The sequence below is a fragment of the Rattus norvegicus genome, chromosome 10, assembly GCF_021556685.1.
Source record: "Rattus norvegicus strain SHRSP/BbbUtx chromosome 10, alternate assembly SHRSP_T2T, whole genome shotgun sequence".
In the NCBI taxonomy this organism is placed as follows: domain Eukaryota; kingdom Metazoa; phylum Chordata; class Mammalia; order Rodentia; family Muridae; genus Rattus; species Rattus norvegicus.
This window is the reverse complement of record NC_141543.1, coordinates 47,407,501-47,424,077: the sequence shown is the minus strand read 5'-3', so window position 1 is coordinate 47,424,077 and position 16,577 is coordinate 47,407,501. Positions and strand designations below refer to the sequence as shown.

General features: G+C 45.0%; 1 protein-coding gene across 2 annotated transcripts in view; it reads right to left on the bottom strand.

Annotated features, from left to right (window-relative positions):
• Positions 1-288: 288 nt before the first annotated feature.
• Gria1 (glutamate ionotropic receptor AMPA type subunit 1) overlaps positions 289-16,577 on the bottom strand; it is a 318,504-nt gene continuing 302,215 nt past the window's right edge. Inside the window, exons 15-16 of one of the 2 annotated variants that reach the window (XM_087573808.1) lie at positions 12,681-12,815; positions 289-2,890 (exon numbers count right to left, since the gene is read on the bottom strand). In XM_087573808.1, coding sequence (XP_087429934.1) covers positions 2,687-2,890; positions 12,681-12,815 — 339 coding nt within the window. In that variant the 3' untranslated portion in view covers positions 289-2,686. 2 annotated transcript variants of the gene reach the window in all.

The following is a 16,577-nucleotide window of genomic DNA, read 5'->3' as shown; positions in this document are numbered from 1 at the left end:
TAGTCTTAGGAGAAAACATCAGTGTTTGGAACCCTAGCTTCAAAAAAAGGCACAACATGGAACGGACAATAAGGAAAGGTAGGTAATGGGTCCACAGTGATTTAATTCTTGGTGATATTGTTCATTTTATGCAAATACCAAAAAAGGAAAAAAAACCCTGGCTATTTGAAAATAAAACAGGAATCTCTCTCAAATATTTAGTGTCTGATCAAAGGAGAGTTATTTTTTTCCCTCACACATCTGCCAAGAGAGTTAAAATAAATATAGATATTAAATAAAAGGCCCAGGTACCAAAGAGCAAAATTTAATGAAAGCCAGAACTGTTAAGTATGGATTCCTGTTGAGAAAAATGTCAATCTCTTTCAGAGTTTTCCCACTGCTCCATTTTTAAGAAAAGTGTAGTAAAAATACATAATACAAGGTAACTTCTTTTTCTGTTTTCTTCTTCACTTCTGTTTTCTCCCCACACATCCCTTGGTGAGAAGCATCTTCCCTGGAGTCATGGACCCCTCCCAGCAAGACCCTCATTTCCACCACGGTCTCTCTCTATCCAACCAATAGGCTCGGGGGCTGGAGAACATCTTCCCAGGCCATAGGCAGAAGGTTTTTGAAGCAGCTGATGGTAGAGTTTAGTTCCATTTCTTCCTTGGTGTGGACTCCCCAGTGGCAGCTTACACCAGAGTCTACAGTGGTAGGCAGGAGGCTGGGAGGACGTTAGCTGGCAGAACTAAAAGGTGATCATCCATCTCCAGGGAGCTGTTTCAAATGCCATGCCCATGGTAACACGGGAGAAACCGACCAATGGGTGAAGGGTTGATTCTGGGATGTTTCTTTGCTATGGCTGATGAAGAGAGAATGAGAGAGACACAGAGATGGCGGTTGTCCACTGAAAGCATCCACAGAGGAAGCCAGTTTTACTGCTCTGAACCATGGATAGGCTCCAAAATCTTCAGCTCATCCATTGCTAATGATAACCCCTAATAGGGAAGATTGGATGGAAGCAGAGGGTAGGAGAGTAAGCCGGAATATGGTTATGGGTAAAAGCTAGTGGCATATGGCACTCACTGAAGCATGCACCTGGGAGTGGCTGCAAAAGAGGTGGAAGTCAGTTGCACCAAGAGTGAGAGTGGAGGTCTCCACAAAGCTCTGTACCAGGGACTTCCACTCCCACCCCAAGGTTCAGGCAGCCTAGCATCACTCAGGGTGGCTCTTGTCTTTCTGTCTGGCTGTCCTTTACTTTGGTCATTGCATTCATGGGTGTAAAGTTTCTGGCCACTGTAATGCAATGTCCTCCATCTGTTTAAGCCAGGGAATAAGTTAGTATCCTTGTGTTAGACTCAGAAGATGGGCTCAGGCATCTTAAGGTCCCCTGATGTATTTAGCAACGTACCTCATCTCCGTCTCTCAAAATAATTCAGGCTTTGCTGTCTTTCTTTCTTAAGATCTGATCACATGCTAAAACAATACTCTATTAACACAAAACCTGGGTCCTTTGCATTGACATAATTCACAAGTTATATTTGGTCTCTCATACCTAGGACAGGAAACAGCAGAGAAGGCTCTGTGGCAGGGGTTTGGATGGACTCCCATAATTCCCTATAACCCTTCTTTTGCACTTAGCTTGGGCAACATTTCCCCTTATGCCAGAGGCTCCACTGAGAGTCCTACTCCACCATTGGGATCCAGTATAGACATTAACCAAAGGAAAGACAAGAATCATGTATGGCACCTCCCTGACTGCCAGCACTTTGCAAGGCTCTACTGGGTTCAGGAGGCCAGTTGCCCTTTGACCACCACACTGCCTTTGGGCCTGAGCACAGTAGAATACACTTTCTGGGGGCTGAGATTGACTCTGTAAAGAGGCATACCATATTGGTACTCTATGGCCCATGGAATGCTGTAGGCATTACAGGAAGTTTCTTCCCAGCATCAGTGAACTTAACAAGTCCTCCTCTACTATACTCTACCCAGCACCCCCTTTTTAATCCTTATCTGAGATGCTCTTCATGGATATTCTCTGATGAACCAGCATTTAGGTAGTATTCTCTCTGGGGAAAGCAGCCCCTTTCTCCAGTAGTGTCTGTCTCCATCCAAGGCATGGGCCAAAGGATGGAAGGTATTATGGAGATCTCCAACACTGGATGAGTTTGAAGGTCAAGTATTCTTTCCTTGCTTATTAGGTGGAACCAATCATGAGTCTTCAATCTGAAACTGAAGAGTAATGGGAAGGGGTGGGGGTGGGGGTGGGGGGCTGTGGATAAGAAGAAGGAAAAGGGTTGAACAGAGCCTGCAAACCATGGGTATTAGTAAGAAAATAATGCACACACTAAGACACATTAACAACTGAATTAAAATTAAGCAGTTTGATTTCTTCATTGCTATCCCAGTGACTCCATTCTCAGAGACATTAGACTTCCTCGGACAGGATTTCTCCCATTATTGCAGCATAGTTAGTGACCATCTTCACTTAGCGAATGGAAAAGGTTGAAAAAAAATTTCCCAAACGAAAGGGATGGTGGCCTAGTGGATTTTTTTTTAATTCTTCAGGGACATTGGCTGAATTGTCCTCCATATGGTCGTGGTGGTTGGAGGTGGTGTTTCATTTCTTTGTTTTTGGCACTGAAGGGCTTGGGATGGGGCTGTGGAAGCCTGAGCCTGCTCCCCAAGGGTTTCCTGTCTGCTCCAGTTACAATCCTGTGGCTCCCAAGGGCATCCCTGAACTGTGACTCATGCAGGGAATGGATTGCATGGACTTGGGGAAGTCCTGGCTGACCACCCGGCCATTCTCTCCACTGCCGCCTCCTCCGCTGGCTCCTGCCCCACTGTTCCGGGGGAGGGTCGATGTCCGTATGGCTTCATTGATGGATTGCTGTGGGATCAAACAGAAACCCTTTTCAGGAGGACAGGGGGTTCTTCCCCAGGTCCTTGGTAATGGTTGCCAAAGGGGAATGAGTCAAGCAGGGATTGAAACTCTTGCCCAACCTTCCTCCCCCACTCCTGAGCTCAAGAAATGGTAGTGTGGGCACTTAGTAATTCTTCCTTATTTCTAGCATAATAAGTCCTTTTCTGATCTAGAATTCTAATACTCTAGGAACCCGAGGGTTAGCAGCACCAATCTGGTGTGTCAGTCTATAGCTGGAGGTTGTCTGTGCTGGTAGTAAGCGTGCGTTACACAGACAGTGGAGTTGGGGGATGCGTCCTTGCCTTCTTTGATACATTAGTCCTTCTCAATCACATTGTACATATCACCTTCCCTTGTCCTCGCCGGGGGACTAGGCTTTAATGTGTCAGGAAGCGAGCCCTAAGTTATTTCATTCTGTGGCTACTGAAGGCAGTGCATTTCCTTGGCGCTGCTGGAGTGGAGCTTAGGAAAGCAGCCTCCTGTTCCCTAAGCTAAGTTCTGCTATCACGTTCTTGACTTTGGTATTTTTAGAACGTTTAAACTTCCACGTTTATGGCATGTGTCTGTCCAGGCAGCTACAGTCATCCTCCTCCCCCCTTCCTCCTCCTCATCCTCCCCTCCGTCTTCCTCTTCTCCCTGCTCCTCCTCTTCCTCCTCCTCCTCCTCCTCCTCCTCCTCCTCCTCCTCCTCCTCCTCCATCACTTTATCTACTAAGAATGGCAGTACTTTGAAATATTAAGGGAAACCGATAGTGTGCTATTATTGGATTCAAATGATTTTCTTCCGAAAAAACTTGAACCCCCACTTCTAGCTCCTTAAGTTAAAGGTAATTAGGAGTCATTTGAATAAGATAATTCACAAAATGTAACCAGAAAGGGTCATGTACTGAGGAGAGTGAGGCCACATGTTCGAAAGCCTTCATCTGTGCACCACTTGCTTCCTGCCAGCATGTGCAATTTGCTGGTCTAGACTGACACATTGGCTCAATGTTGTTCTAGGGTGTTGGAATTCTAGATCTCAGATGTAGACTCACAGATCACCTCAGCAATAGAGGTGTGAAGGGGAATGTTCAAGGCCGTAATTCAGGTCCTGGATCCTATCTTTTAGTCGAGAAGAGCATTGTTCTCTGCAAAGTTCCATTGGAGGAGCTCTGCGGTATGGAGATGCCACCCTTAGCCCTCCTCTCTCCTTCCGAGTTCTTAGAATTCTGGGCATGAGGTTTAGGAATCAACATAATGGGAAGGGTTATCTGTGGGTTGAGAGTCTTCCTTTGCTAAGACCAACCTCCCACATTTGTCAGCACGTATTCTCCTTAGTTTCCCCACTGAGGTCCTGCATCACCTCAGTTGACAGGAAGGCTGGCTCCTCTCGTGTCTGTGCACTATATATCCTCTCACACATAAGATTTGCCACTTTAAAGAAAGCTCGTATCCTGGGGAAGGAAGCTCTGGACCATATTTCCACAAGCCATGGCTATCCTTACTGGCCACTACACAGATCTTGAATTTATTAAAAAACAACAGCAATCCTTTCCAAACACCCTGGCTTTGATGTTGTGGCCCACAGAGTCTGTCTCCTGTAGTTAGACTATTATGACAGTCTGGTGGAGTTTTTTCTTGCTGTCCATTCCTGATACTGTTTAAAAATGTTCTTCTTCTTTTTTCCAAAATCTGAGATTCATCTGGAGGACAGGGACAGAGGGAGTGGGTTAACCAAAACTAAAGTTGTACGGAAATCCATTATTTTTGAGGCTAATTAAAAATGTAGTTAGAGGCTGGGAAAATGGATTAGAATTTAAGAGTACCTGTTTCTATTTTAGAGGACCTGAGTTTGATTCCCAGTATCCATGTCCGATGGCTTACAACTGCCTGCAACTCCAGGTCAAGGCATCTTATATCTGTGGCCTCCATGGCTACCAGCACTCACATGCACATGCTAACACAACACTCATACATAATCAAAAATAATAAAAGCTTAAAAATAACTAAAAATAAAAGCTTCAATAACTTAGAAATAACCTAAAAAGTGTTTGAACATGAATACCCTCCATGAGTTGAAAAAGCCTTCCCCTATAAGACAAGAGTCTTCAAATAAAAATCTCAGGGCCAGGCAGCACCTCCCTTTGAATTCTTGGTCAGAGAAAGACTCGAAAGACCTAGAAACAATAAGACCATTGCTTTTGGATGTTACCTGTTGAAGATACAATACACTTTGGTTGCAGGAGGTCAAGCTAGAAGTGACATACCAACTTCCTGCTGGCTAGCATTCATAGTGCCAGAAGGTTCCACATTAGACTATTGTGGGAAGTCATCAGTGGTGAACTCCAAATGCTACATTATTGGCTTGCTAGGCCAGATATGTCTCCTAGTGTAGTAATGGCATGATAGTTATAAGGATAGTCAACCACTTCCTGATTTGGTCTAAGCCCTGCCTACAGGCTTCATAAGGTTTAACCCATGCCTTATACCATAAATATGGGCAGAAGCCTATGAAACAATCTATTGTTGTTTTACTCAATGGACATGTCATAAAACTACCTTTTTAATGATTGTTTTTATACCCATAGATTAGTGCTGTGCTTAACTTCACCCGGATAATCTCTTTGCAGTAGTTAGCAGTTAATTTAGACACTCATAATTGGTCAAAGTGCTGAGACTAAGTGACTGGGAATGCTCATCTGTAAATGGGTTGTCTATATCAATGTATCCTCCTAAAGGGTCAATGTACATCACAGAAGAGGGAGGAGGAGAAAGAATGTGAGAGCCAGCAGATGGGAGGAGTGCTGCGTGCGAGATACTGTCTTCTGGACTTGGCCATTGCACTCGTGAACTTACTGCAGCTGTGACCTAAACAAGAACCTGAACCACGTCAAGCCACCAAGATCAGGCAACATTCCGTCAAGTGGAACTAGTTTGGTGGGTTCTCAAAATAAGAACAAAAACAACCAAAAAGCAGAGAGAACATGAAGGTGGGCGGGAGATGTGTTGGTTGATATCCAGAGAAGAGAGAGCGGGGAGCTGGAGGTGGTTGTGATCAAGACACATTGTATGCATGTATAAAATTATCGAAGAATAAATAAAAGATATTCTGAAAAATAAAATCCATGATTCAGACAGATTTCCCCCCATATGATGTTCTGCCCACGCTGGTTCTGTCTCTTCCTCAAACCCTGGAACTTAATTTATTTACATCCTTCCCTGGCATTTCCCCACCAAAGAGGAAGTGTGACTTGGATTGCATTCTTTTCAGTCAAAGGCCAAATAAATAGAACCACAGTGCTACTCAGGGGAAATCTGAATTTAGAGCAGGAAGAATTAATGATTACTGATTCTAACACAGGATAAAAGATCGAAAAGGCAACAATATTTTAATTGTGTCAGTGGAAAAATATAGAACTTTCTAGAGTGTAGCTTGGAATGTCTAGCCTTCAAGATTTTGGTCTACTATATTCCTTGAAAAATGTGTGTGTGTGTGTGTGTGTGTGTGTGTGTGTGTGTGTGTGTGAGTGTGTGTGTATGTGTGTGTGTGTGTGTGTGTGTGTGTGTGTGTGTGTGTGCTTGCATGTGCGCTCAGCCACAAGAGTAGCGTAGGGGCCACAGGTCAGCCTCCTGTCATTCACCAGGAACTATCCACCTTGCCTTTTGAGACAAGGCTTCTCACCAGAACATGGAGTTCACTGATGCATCTAGGCTGGGTAACTACTAAGAGATAGGGATCTACCTATCTCTGCTCCCTCAGGAATGAGATTAAAAGTATGGACCACCACACCCAGCTTTCTCTCATGTGTGCTGGGGATTGAATTAGGTCCCTCTGATTGTGTATCAGGCACTTTGTCAATTGAAATACCTCCATAGGCCCATATTCCTTTCACTTGTCTTCCTCCTCCTCCTCCTCTTCCTCCTCCTCCTCTCCCTTCTCTTCTTCCTCCTCTTCCTCTTCCTCTTCCTCTCCCTCCTCCATTACCACCACCACCACCACCAACAACAACAACAACACCATCATCAACAGCAACATAATTTAAAGCTCATATAGATTATCTTGGGCTGTGTTTCTCAAAAATCTCAAACATTTCTGTAATATCTCACTAAAGTTGGCAAAACTTCATGAGTTTATCTTAAGGACAAGGTTAATGGCCCAGTCAATAGCAGAGGCTACCAAAAGCCAAGACAAATTTGGCATGTAACTGAGACCTTTCAACATTAAAATACCAGAGCCATTTTCTCAGGAAGCTGATGGCTGCCCAGAGCACACCCTACTATAGGTGAGCATTGGCCTCTTACTTGCTTTTTTCCTGATACATTTATGGAATCTTGGAAAGAGAAGACCAGAGCCAGAATGCTGGGAAGGAAAACAAGTTAAACAGGCAGTAGACCTCTAGTTCTCAAACTTTGGCATTCCAGGGTGGGAGTTTAGGGAAAAAACATTAATGTCTGCATTCTACTCCACTAATGAGTGAATGGCCTGAGTATCTAAGTTTCAAATCTACTGGAGAGATTCTAAACTGGAAGCAAAGTTGAGCTTATCTAATGTCCAAGATCATTTTAAAGAGAGCCTGACATGTATGCATGATTGACTTGTTTAAGACAACAATTATCTGAGGCAGTGACAGAGTATATGACCTATTAAATATGGTCCTTGTACTCTCCCAAAGCTAAGTGACAATCACTAATATAGTGCCTGACCTTGCCTTTGAGAGAGTGGCTCTCTGTTTTTCCCTCCCAAATATACCAGTCATTATTAAGCACATCCTTAGAGATGTTCTGTAACAGGTTCAGGGAGAGAAGAATGAATAAAAAGTCTAGTTGCAAAGTCCTCCAATGTGGTTCTTCTGAGACTCGGTTCTGCAACGGTGACCATGTTCTGCTTCCTAGTCTTTTGGTTTGCTAGGAGAACTCTGCGCAGCCTCTGGATGTCAGAGAATATCCTAGTAAAAGCTCGGGTTTCATCAATGACCCCATTTTTCGTGCATGCAAAGAAGTGGTTGAGCACCAACCACAGAGGTTGCTTCCTTAGTGTTGGACCTTTTGTTGCTCATTAAGTCTAGGCAAGTGTACAGATCCTAATCTGCTGTGGCTTAAGCATACCTTGTGTTGGCATTGCCATATACAGGTTTGAAAGGTCAGCTGCTTTCCAGGAAGTTGGGGGAGGCAGGGGATTAATTTTCCCTGGGAGCAAGGTAAAAGATGATAAAGATCTTTATTACTTACTATCAACAAGGACAAAGATGCTATTCTGTTTTCCCTGGAAGAGGTGAAGTGCAGATGCTCTAAGGCTCTACTCAATTAAAACATGTGCCCTAGGTGATGTTTTGCTTCATGACAGCTTAAGTTATACTAAGATGTTGTGAGCTACCTGAAGTCTTTGAGTTCTCAGCTCCTGCACTGCCAATTCAGCATTTCTCTGTCCAAGCCTTACTGGTTTCTAGACACTTCTAGGCAAGAATTCTAGTGTTTGAGTCTCTGACTCTGGGAAACTCTCTGGTTTTGGCTAGTTCATTCCTTGCTTCAACCCAGCTAAATACCACGGTCTCTGGGTTGATCCTGGTTGCGTCTCCTCTGCTAAGCACTGTCTTTCCTCTCCCTGGTGACAGCTATGTTCTGTTCCCCATACATCAAAGGGTTAAGAGTGTCAAGGAGACTCAGGTGAGATCCTGTGCTGGCCTAAATGACACAGCCTGAGTGCGGAGATGCATTTTATTTACTGGCACAATGGCTGGCATTTGAGGGACATAAAGTATGTGCTCAAAACAGTATCAATCACTGGAAGAAGAGAAATCGAGCAGTTTAGAAGCATCTTGGCTAAAACCAAGAGCCTGGTTTTTGTGGAGACTTTGTTCACTGCCTAATTCCTGTCCTAGCTCCTGACTTATGTGACCTGTGGGAGCAAGCTCCTTACTTCTTCCAGCCTCATTTATTAGCCTATAGATCTTCAATGAAATGAAGGTGCTAACACCATGATGTGCAAGCCTTTCCTCCTCCTTACCCTCTCTCTTTGCCTTCATCCCTTCCTTTGTGCTGTTTTCCTCTTCTTCCTCTTTCCTCACATGGTGACTAGAGAACGGTCTCTTTGAACTGCTGAGAGATGGCAGGGGGTGAGCCTGAGATGGTTTAGGGTTTCCTGGCTTTAAGAAGGGGTAACAATTGTGATCAGGGAAAGACACAGGATGGAAGGTCTTTCCAAAGCCCCCCTAGGGCCGTAGCCTGTGTTTCTAAACAGAGATAATTGCTTTTGGGAAAAGCAAAGCATTCATTATGAAGCCTGAGGAGTGGTTGGAGTGCTTTCTACTTATCTCTTTTAGATAAGAGAGGAACTGATGGAGCTTCAGAAATGAAGGGCCAGCTAGATTAATAAGGAAAGTGCCTCCGTTGAAGTGGAAAGATGGAAAAATTCTATTAGGAGTCCTCTTGTTTTGTGCAGAAGTCAGGATGGTGGCTGGAACTGATTATTGGGGACTGGGCTGGACAGTCTTAGGTTAGTGCTTCTGGGGGGCCCTGGTGGCTTCTGAGAACTTTAATAGCAACTCTGAAAATGGAGTTGTGAGAATGCCTCTCAGGCAAGGTACTGTGATGCAACGGCCTCTTCAAAGAAACATTGTCATCTAAGACATCAGTGCACCTTCTGTGGGGCACGTCACTACTGTCTCAGAAGATACTCCTCGCCTCTGTGCAGTTACCTGGGTTAGTAGAAATCACTATAAACCTAGACGGGTGTTGGACATTTGGAAGGTTTTCTGCTTGGGGGATACCAAACCACACCATAGTTGATGAGCACACATAGGTGTGATCAAAACCGCCTTGGGGACACTGCTCTCTACTGGGCAGTTTGCGCTACTTAACCATGTGTCACTCTCTGCATGCTTCCTCCCTTGCTCCAGTAGACTTTCTCTTCTGTGCACAATTCTACATTAACTTGACGAACAATATGTACCCTACGGCAATAACCTGTTCTTTAAGGACTCGTGGTCTGCATGGCTCAAAACATTCTAGTACACGTGATTAATAACATTACATGTTAATAAGTGAATATTAATAAGAGAAAGCTGGAAGGAGGCTGCAGCTGTGTGTTAATAAGGCCGATATCATGAAGGCAATCACTGCTGTTGTTATTTATTGAGAGCTGCGATGTGGGTCTCTTGCCAATCATTTAATCTATTATTTCGTATACTCAATGCAAATTGATGAAGCATATACTACCACTGTCCCTACTTCTTAAAATAATAAAGTAACAGGACCAGAGAGTAATTAAGACTTGTCTAAGGTGACAGAGTTAAGAAAGAGAATGGATGGACTCACACCAGGCTCTCCACTCTGAGATACCCACAGGACACTGAGTGCTATGCGAAGGAGCTTTTGAGAGCTGACCGGCACCACTCTGAGTCTCTAGAGGGTCCATGGGAAAAGGGTAGAGGATTCCAAAGAGCATAGCTGGCTTAGCTCCTGGCCTGGGCCCCTCTTTACTGCTTCAACAGCCCTTTGCTGTTTTTGGATGGTAAAGAAGGACAATCTGTAAATTTATGTTCTGGATGGAACATAAATTGTCAAAGAAATTGTCAAAGAAAGTTCTGCTTAGGGCTTAGGGGTGCTTTCCATGCCCCACCAAGTCCACGAGAGAGTTTAAGCATAAAGTCAGTGACTGTGCTGTGATCTCCCCCACCCCAACAGAATGTGGAGGAGGGAGAGCTGGTCAAGAGGAGAGAAGGTATCCTGAGGTCCTCTAGAGAAACCTACCATATTTCCAGACTTTCATTGTTCCTGTTACCATACTGTGGGAGAGTAAGTAGCTTTTAAAATGGGCCTCATGGGATAGAAGAAGGGGTGAGGGATCAGCTTGCACAGAACACACAGGGGCTGGAACATGGTGGGAGGAGGGAAGCAGATTGCCAGCAGGAAGGCAGCTGGAACCATGACGTGGGAATTCTGAATGCCAGGACAGAAGGTCTCAGTACTAGGATGCAAATTCCTCTTTTCTCTACCCCCATCCGTCGAATACAGAACTGAACACCGAGTTTCCAAGCAAGGGACTGACTAGAGATGTCCTCTCCACTGACCCAGGGTGTACATAGGATGTACACAAGCCAAGGTGGGGAGAGGCTGGGCAGAGACCTGTGTTAGTGATCCAGTGTTGCATATGTGTCCTGCTCAGAAGAAATTGAATATTGACAAGTGGGCCTTTAGGAAACATGATAGGACACCAAATCTTACTCATCTAGTCAGGCCAAAGAGAAAGTCCACTGGCGTGAAGGCCATAGTGACCACACTTCTCTCTCCTCAGTCTAAAGAATGCTTGCTCTTAATTTCTGATGTTTCCCACAAGCCTTCTCCAATCTTTCTTTCTCTACGTGCCTATAGACTTTACTATCTGAATCTCAGTCTTTTCTTTATGTGTGTGTGTGTGTGTGTGTGTGTGTGTATGTGTGTGTGTGTGTGTGTATGTGTGTGTGTATGTGTGTGTATGTGTGTGTGTATGCGTGTGCATGTGTCTCTGTGTGTGTGTGTGTATGTGTGTGTGTATGTGTGTGTGTATGTGTGTGTGTATGTGTGTGTATGTGTGTGTGTATGCGTGTGCATGTGTCTCTGTGTGTGTGTGTGCATGTGTGTGTAGGTCAGAGGTCTTCCTCAACTGCTCTTCACCTTACCTTCTTTTCACACAGAGTCTCTCGCTGAACCTATACCTCATAGTTCTAGGTAGGCTGGCTGGCCAATGTCCAGGAATTCCCTCTTTCCCCTTTTCATTGGTGGGGTGATAGCTGCAAACTGCTGTACCTGGTTTTAAGTGGGTACAGAGACTCTCAACTTAAGTCCTCATGTCTTTGTGGCAGGCACTTTCCCATGTGAGACATTTCCCTAGCCCCAACCACTTTCCCATCTTCACTCCCTGTTGAAATTCAAAGGTTTGAAGGTCACAGAGGGGACCTAAGTCCTCTGCTTCCTTATGCTGCTGTTCACATGATCAACTTCCATACCCGTCCCCTTATCAGGGTTAACAATGCAATCCAGGGACTGTGATGCTGACACCCCAGTTTCCCTGCGATGCTCTCATTTATATCTTTGCTAAGAAACAGTTGCCCCTTCTCACCCAGCGCCAGTGATGGTCAGCTCCCTAGGCACCAGGATGGCCCATGTGCTTCTGTTAGAAAAGTGGGTTTTGTGTATTGTATTCACATCTATTTTCTGTTGATTCCAGCCATTGCTGCTGTTGCATTCTGCTTGTCCCCTGCCCAACAGGCTTTCATGTTCTTCCTGGCAGCTCTTCAACCCTCTCTAATTCTTCTCTGGTCTGCTGCCTTCACCTGTGTTCAGTATGGTTTGGGGTTATTGAACTAATCTGCTCACCTTCCTCTGTGAATGATTCTTTCTGACAGGGTCACCCCATAATACAGAAGCTAAAAATGTTCCCAGTTCACCAAGCATGGCAAGATCAGCAGAGGGAACTGGGTAGTCATGCCTTCCCTCAGGTGGGTAGCTGCTCGACTGGACGTAACTTCAGAAAAATCATCCTTTCATCGTGCTGGCTGAATCCTGAACCTCACTGACCTGCCTCTGGAGAGACTCATTTGCTGTTCTGGGCACCGTCTTTGCCAGACACACCCATTTCTTCTCTTTCCTTTAGACCCCCCTCCCCCCGCCCGTGTCCCTTTCAGTTTCTTCCCGATGCCTCTCTGCTCCCTGAATGATCTCAACCTGTCCCTTTCTACTCTTTTGGGGCAAAAAGTCTCTCAGGGGACCCAGATGTGCCACTGAGAACAGGGTAGGGAAAAGGCCCGGGAAGACGATGCCACCTTCATCCGCTTCGACTCGCTACGGGATTTGTAGCAGAACTCGATTAAGGCAACCAGCATGGCCAGTCCCAGCCCTCCAATCAGGATGTAGAACACGCCTGCCACATTGCTGAGGCTCAAAGCGCTGGTCTTGTCCTAAGAGAAGGAGGTGGGAAAGGAGGGGAGGGGAAAGAGGAAAGTGAGTCAAGAGGCTTGAGACCCCTGAGGCAGCAACAAATTAACACACATACACGCAACCCCACACCCTCCTCAGCGTTCATAGATGGAAACTGCTTGTATTCATTGCTTGCAACGTTCCCTGGGGAAGAGGGGAGTGCGTGTGTTGTTTGTGTATATTTACATCATCTGTGGTTGTGTTGAATTTCTAATTACGTGACCTCCCTCTTTTATGTTTTTTTTGGGGGGACAGGAGATACCACAAAAATTCAGGCCAGATCTGGGAAGATCTGAACCCTTGAGCTTAACTAGTTCTTTCAGGAGGCCCTTCCCTTTAGCTCCATGTCCGCCTCATCTCCTCTGTTGCTTGGCAACACGTCAGCCTCCATCATTGTACATGTTTCTGAGTGTTTTGCTGGGAGTTGGTAGTAAAGTGAACTTTCCCCTAGACGTGCATTTGATTTCAATTTAATAAGACAACTCTCAAAAACATAATAAAGGCAGAGGGACGCAAACCTTTAATGACTGCTCTCATTCCCAATTTAAGGGGAAAACCTGGGGGGTGGGCCGCTTATATTGATAGAAAGGCATTGAGCTAGAGTAATGGCTCTATTTAATCCTAATAATTATGCTTAATTGGTGTCATTTATTCTTTTTTTTTCTATTGGAGGTGCTTGCTAAGATTGCTGTAGGTAGACCTGGGTGGCTGGATTTAGAACTCTCAGTCACCTGTAGTAAAAGATACTCTATTGGTTTCAGGGGTGCTGAGCCACAGAGGAGGATGCTGAATTCCCAGAAGCCTAGGGAAGAGTATTGAAGTTCAGCAGGAGGGAGCTGAACCCTGCTTGTGGAGCATGTAATTAGAACTGGTGCGGGAGACTGTCCCAGAGTCCTGTGAGCTTTAAAAGTGGGGAGGGGTGTGAAGGAGAACCCCGTTTCAGGTAGTGAGAACACTAGCCCAAATTGCTGTTCACAGTGGAAAGCAGTGTCTGAGGAAGAGAGGTCACTATTCCACCCCAATGCTTGACAAAAGCAAAACCCACTTTTTTTTAAGTCTTGGAAGAATGCTCCTCTCCAGTTGTTATGGCGTCTCCTTTCATGTTGTTTTCTCACACAAGAAATGTTTCATTAAATCAAAATGAAAGGCATCGCTCAACTTGCACAGTCCATGGCATTGGTGGCTGATTGGTGGCACAGGGTAGGATGTGTGGCTTTTACCCTTCTGTGTGTTGCTTTTCAGGTGGGGTTGCAGATGAGCAGTACGAACAGTAGAGTACATGGTCCTATTTGCTGTTCTGATATCCACCCAGGAGGATATGAGCATTCAGGAAGGGATTTCTTTTCTCCAAGCCTTTGCCCTCCTTCTACTTGGGTTCTTGGTGATTGAACATGGGGACCACAGATGGCAGGTATCAGCTTGCCTCCCTACCCTGGAGAGAGCCTCAGCCAGCAAAGCCATGGGATTATCTACAGCAACCCCGAGAGAGGCTTCTTGTGTGGCTACGACAGATGGTTCTTGCATAGAGGTGACTTTTGGCAATGCTTAGTCTGGCTCTCTAGGCAGTGGAAATGCTTATTCAAGGGAACAAACTTTTTCCTGTCTGGGAGAATGGCCTGAGAAGAGAAATGTGAGAAATGGGTTCAACTTGTGGTTCAGGAACTGATAGAACATGTAAATCCCCAGTTGTGTGACTCTCAGAACACTCAGCATATATCCCTGCTTGTTTTTCAGAAGGTGTGTAGTTTACAGAACTTCCTATAAAACTCTCCTTTCTACACAGGGCCAGGTCACACTGTAGCAGGGACTAGATAAGGGCGATGCTCAGAGAGAGTTAATGGGGAAGGTGCTAGAAAAGAAGGCTAGTGGTTGCTGACTTCACAGGCTCACTCATCTTTCAATAGTTGAGGTACAGCTTGCCCTGTCTGGAACTTAGGCTAGTTTAGTCTCCCCAAGTTTGATTTGGTTGGAGAGGTATTCAAGGATAAGGGAATGGTGGGCACCCTCTTTTGTTACTGTCAACATTACACTGCAACTGTATCTGCCTCCCTGGCCACCACTTAGGGTCTATCTAGGAGACAGTTAGGGGTTAGATCTTTGTGTGGAAGTGAGGAAAGAGTTGTGTTCTGCATAACTAAAAAGAAGACTAACCAGTGACTTGCTGTCTGGTTGTTTCTGGAGTGGAATACTTTTATCCTTACTCTTTCTTCTTTCTTCTCTGGTGTTAGGGGTTGAACCCCAGGCCTGATTATCTATCTATCTATCTATCTATCTATCTATCTATCTATCTATCTATCTATCTATCTATCTATCTATGTGGTTATTCTAGACAGAGGGTTTCTCTCTGTATAGCCCTGGTTTTCATGGAACTTGCTCTGTAGACCAGGCTGGCTTCAAACTCATAAAGATCTGCCTGCCTCTGCCTCCTGAGCACTGGAATTAAAGGTGTGCACTACCAGAGCATGACTACCCTTTGTTTATATTTGTATGCTTGAGATAGGATCTCACTATATATACTAGGCTAGCTTTGAACTGAGTGTGTAGCCTAGGCTGCTCTCTACCTTCTGATCTTTTGCCTCAGTTTTGGAAGTTCTGGGATTATATGTGTGTATCACCAGTCAGCTCATCTATTTATGGCCCAGAGAGATGGCTGCATGTGTGAAAACAGCTTGATTGTTTGCTTCCCAACTATTTATCCTTTTTGGTGGACTAGGGTCATAGTTCTGGCATGACAATGTGATGAGGAACTAGTGTTGGCATGATTTTAGTTTAGGTAAATTCACATTTAGATAAGGTTTGTGATTTCTTTATATATACCATTAGCTTTATGTTTGTATGAAAGTACCTCTCTCTCTCTCTCTCTCTCTCTCTCTCTCTCTCTCTCTCTCTCTCTCTCTCGTGGTGCTGAGCATTAAACCCGGAACCTTAGGTATGTTAGGCTGGTGCTCTACCATTAAGCTATAGCCCTAGCTCACCAGTATTAGCTTTTGGAATAGCATCAAATAGAGCTTTCTGAGGTGACTTGAGATTTTCTGGTATGTTGCTATCATTGACCCTCTTTGACATCCATTGTTGGCATAGAATGGGGTATCCCAGGGCAGAGACAGAAGTTATTTTATTTGAAGACCGAAGCTTTGACTCTTCCTTTGATCCATTGTGCACATAAAGGGACTTCCTTGTGCACTTGAGTCAATAGCAATGTGCATGACAAACTGCAGGGTTCCAGCTTTGATGGGGGAAGGAGGAGATGGGCTTGGGGTCTTCCAAGTGTTCCCTGAAACATCCCATTCTCTTTCTATCCACAGCAGATGCACTCCCCCAGAGCTAGGCAGCTTGCTGGTAGGAGGGAAAAGTCACAACTTGTCTCCCGCCAGGAACAGACAGGGTGACAGTGCGGAAGTGAATGATGGGTGAAAAGAGAAAAGAAAAACCGAAAACTCGAAACTCTCATCTTGCAGAATTGTTGGGTTGGTTGCTATGGTGACGACCCCAGCTTCACAATCTGTTCTCCTGAACCTGTTGTCTTCAATTTGCTGCCTCCCTTCTGTTGGAGAGAGAATTCCCCACCCTCCTGTATGTCTCCTTGCTCTTCCCACGTATTGAGGAACTGTCCCAGATTCCTTGTTTTTAAGCCAACATCGATTCCAAGAATGCTCAAGACCTTCCAAGACTTGGCCTTCATGAGGAAGATTGGGCATAGGCTTGAGGATTTCTTTCTGGCTGAAGTAGAAAGTTCTAGAATA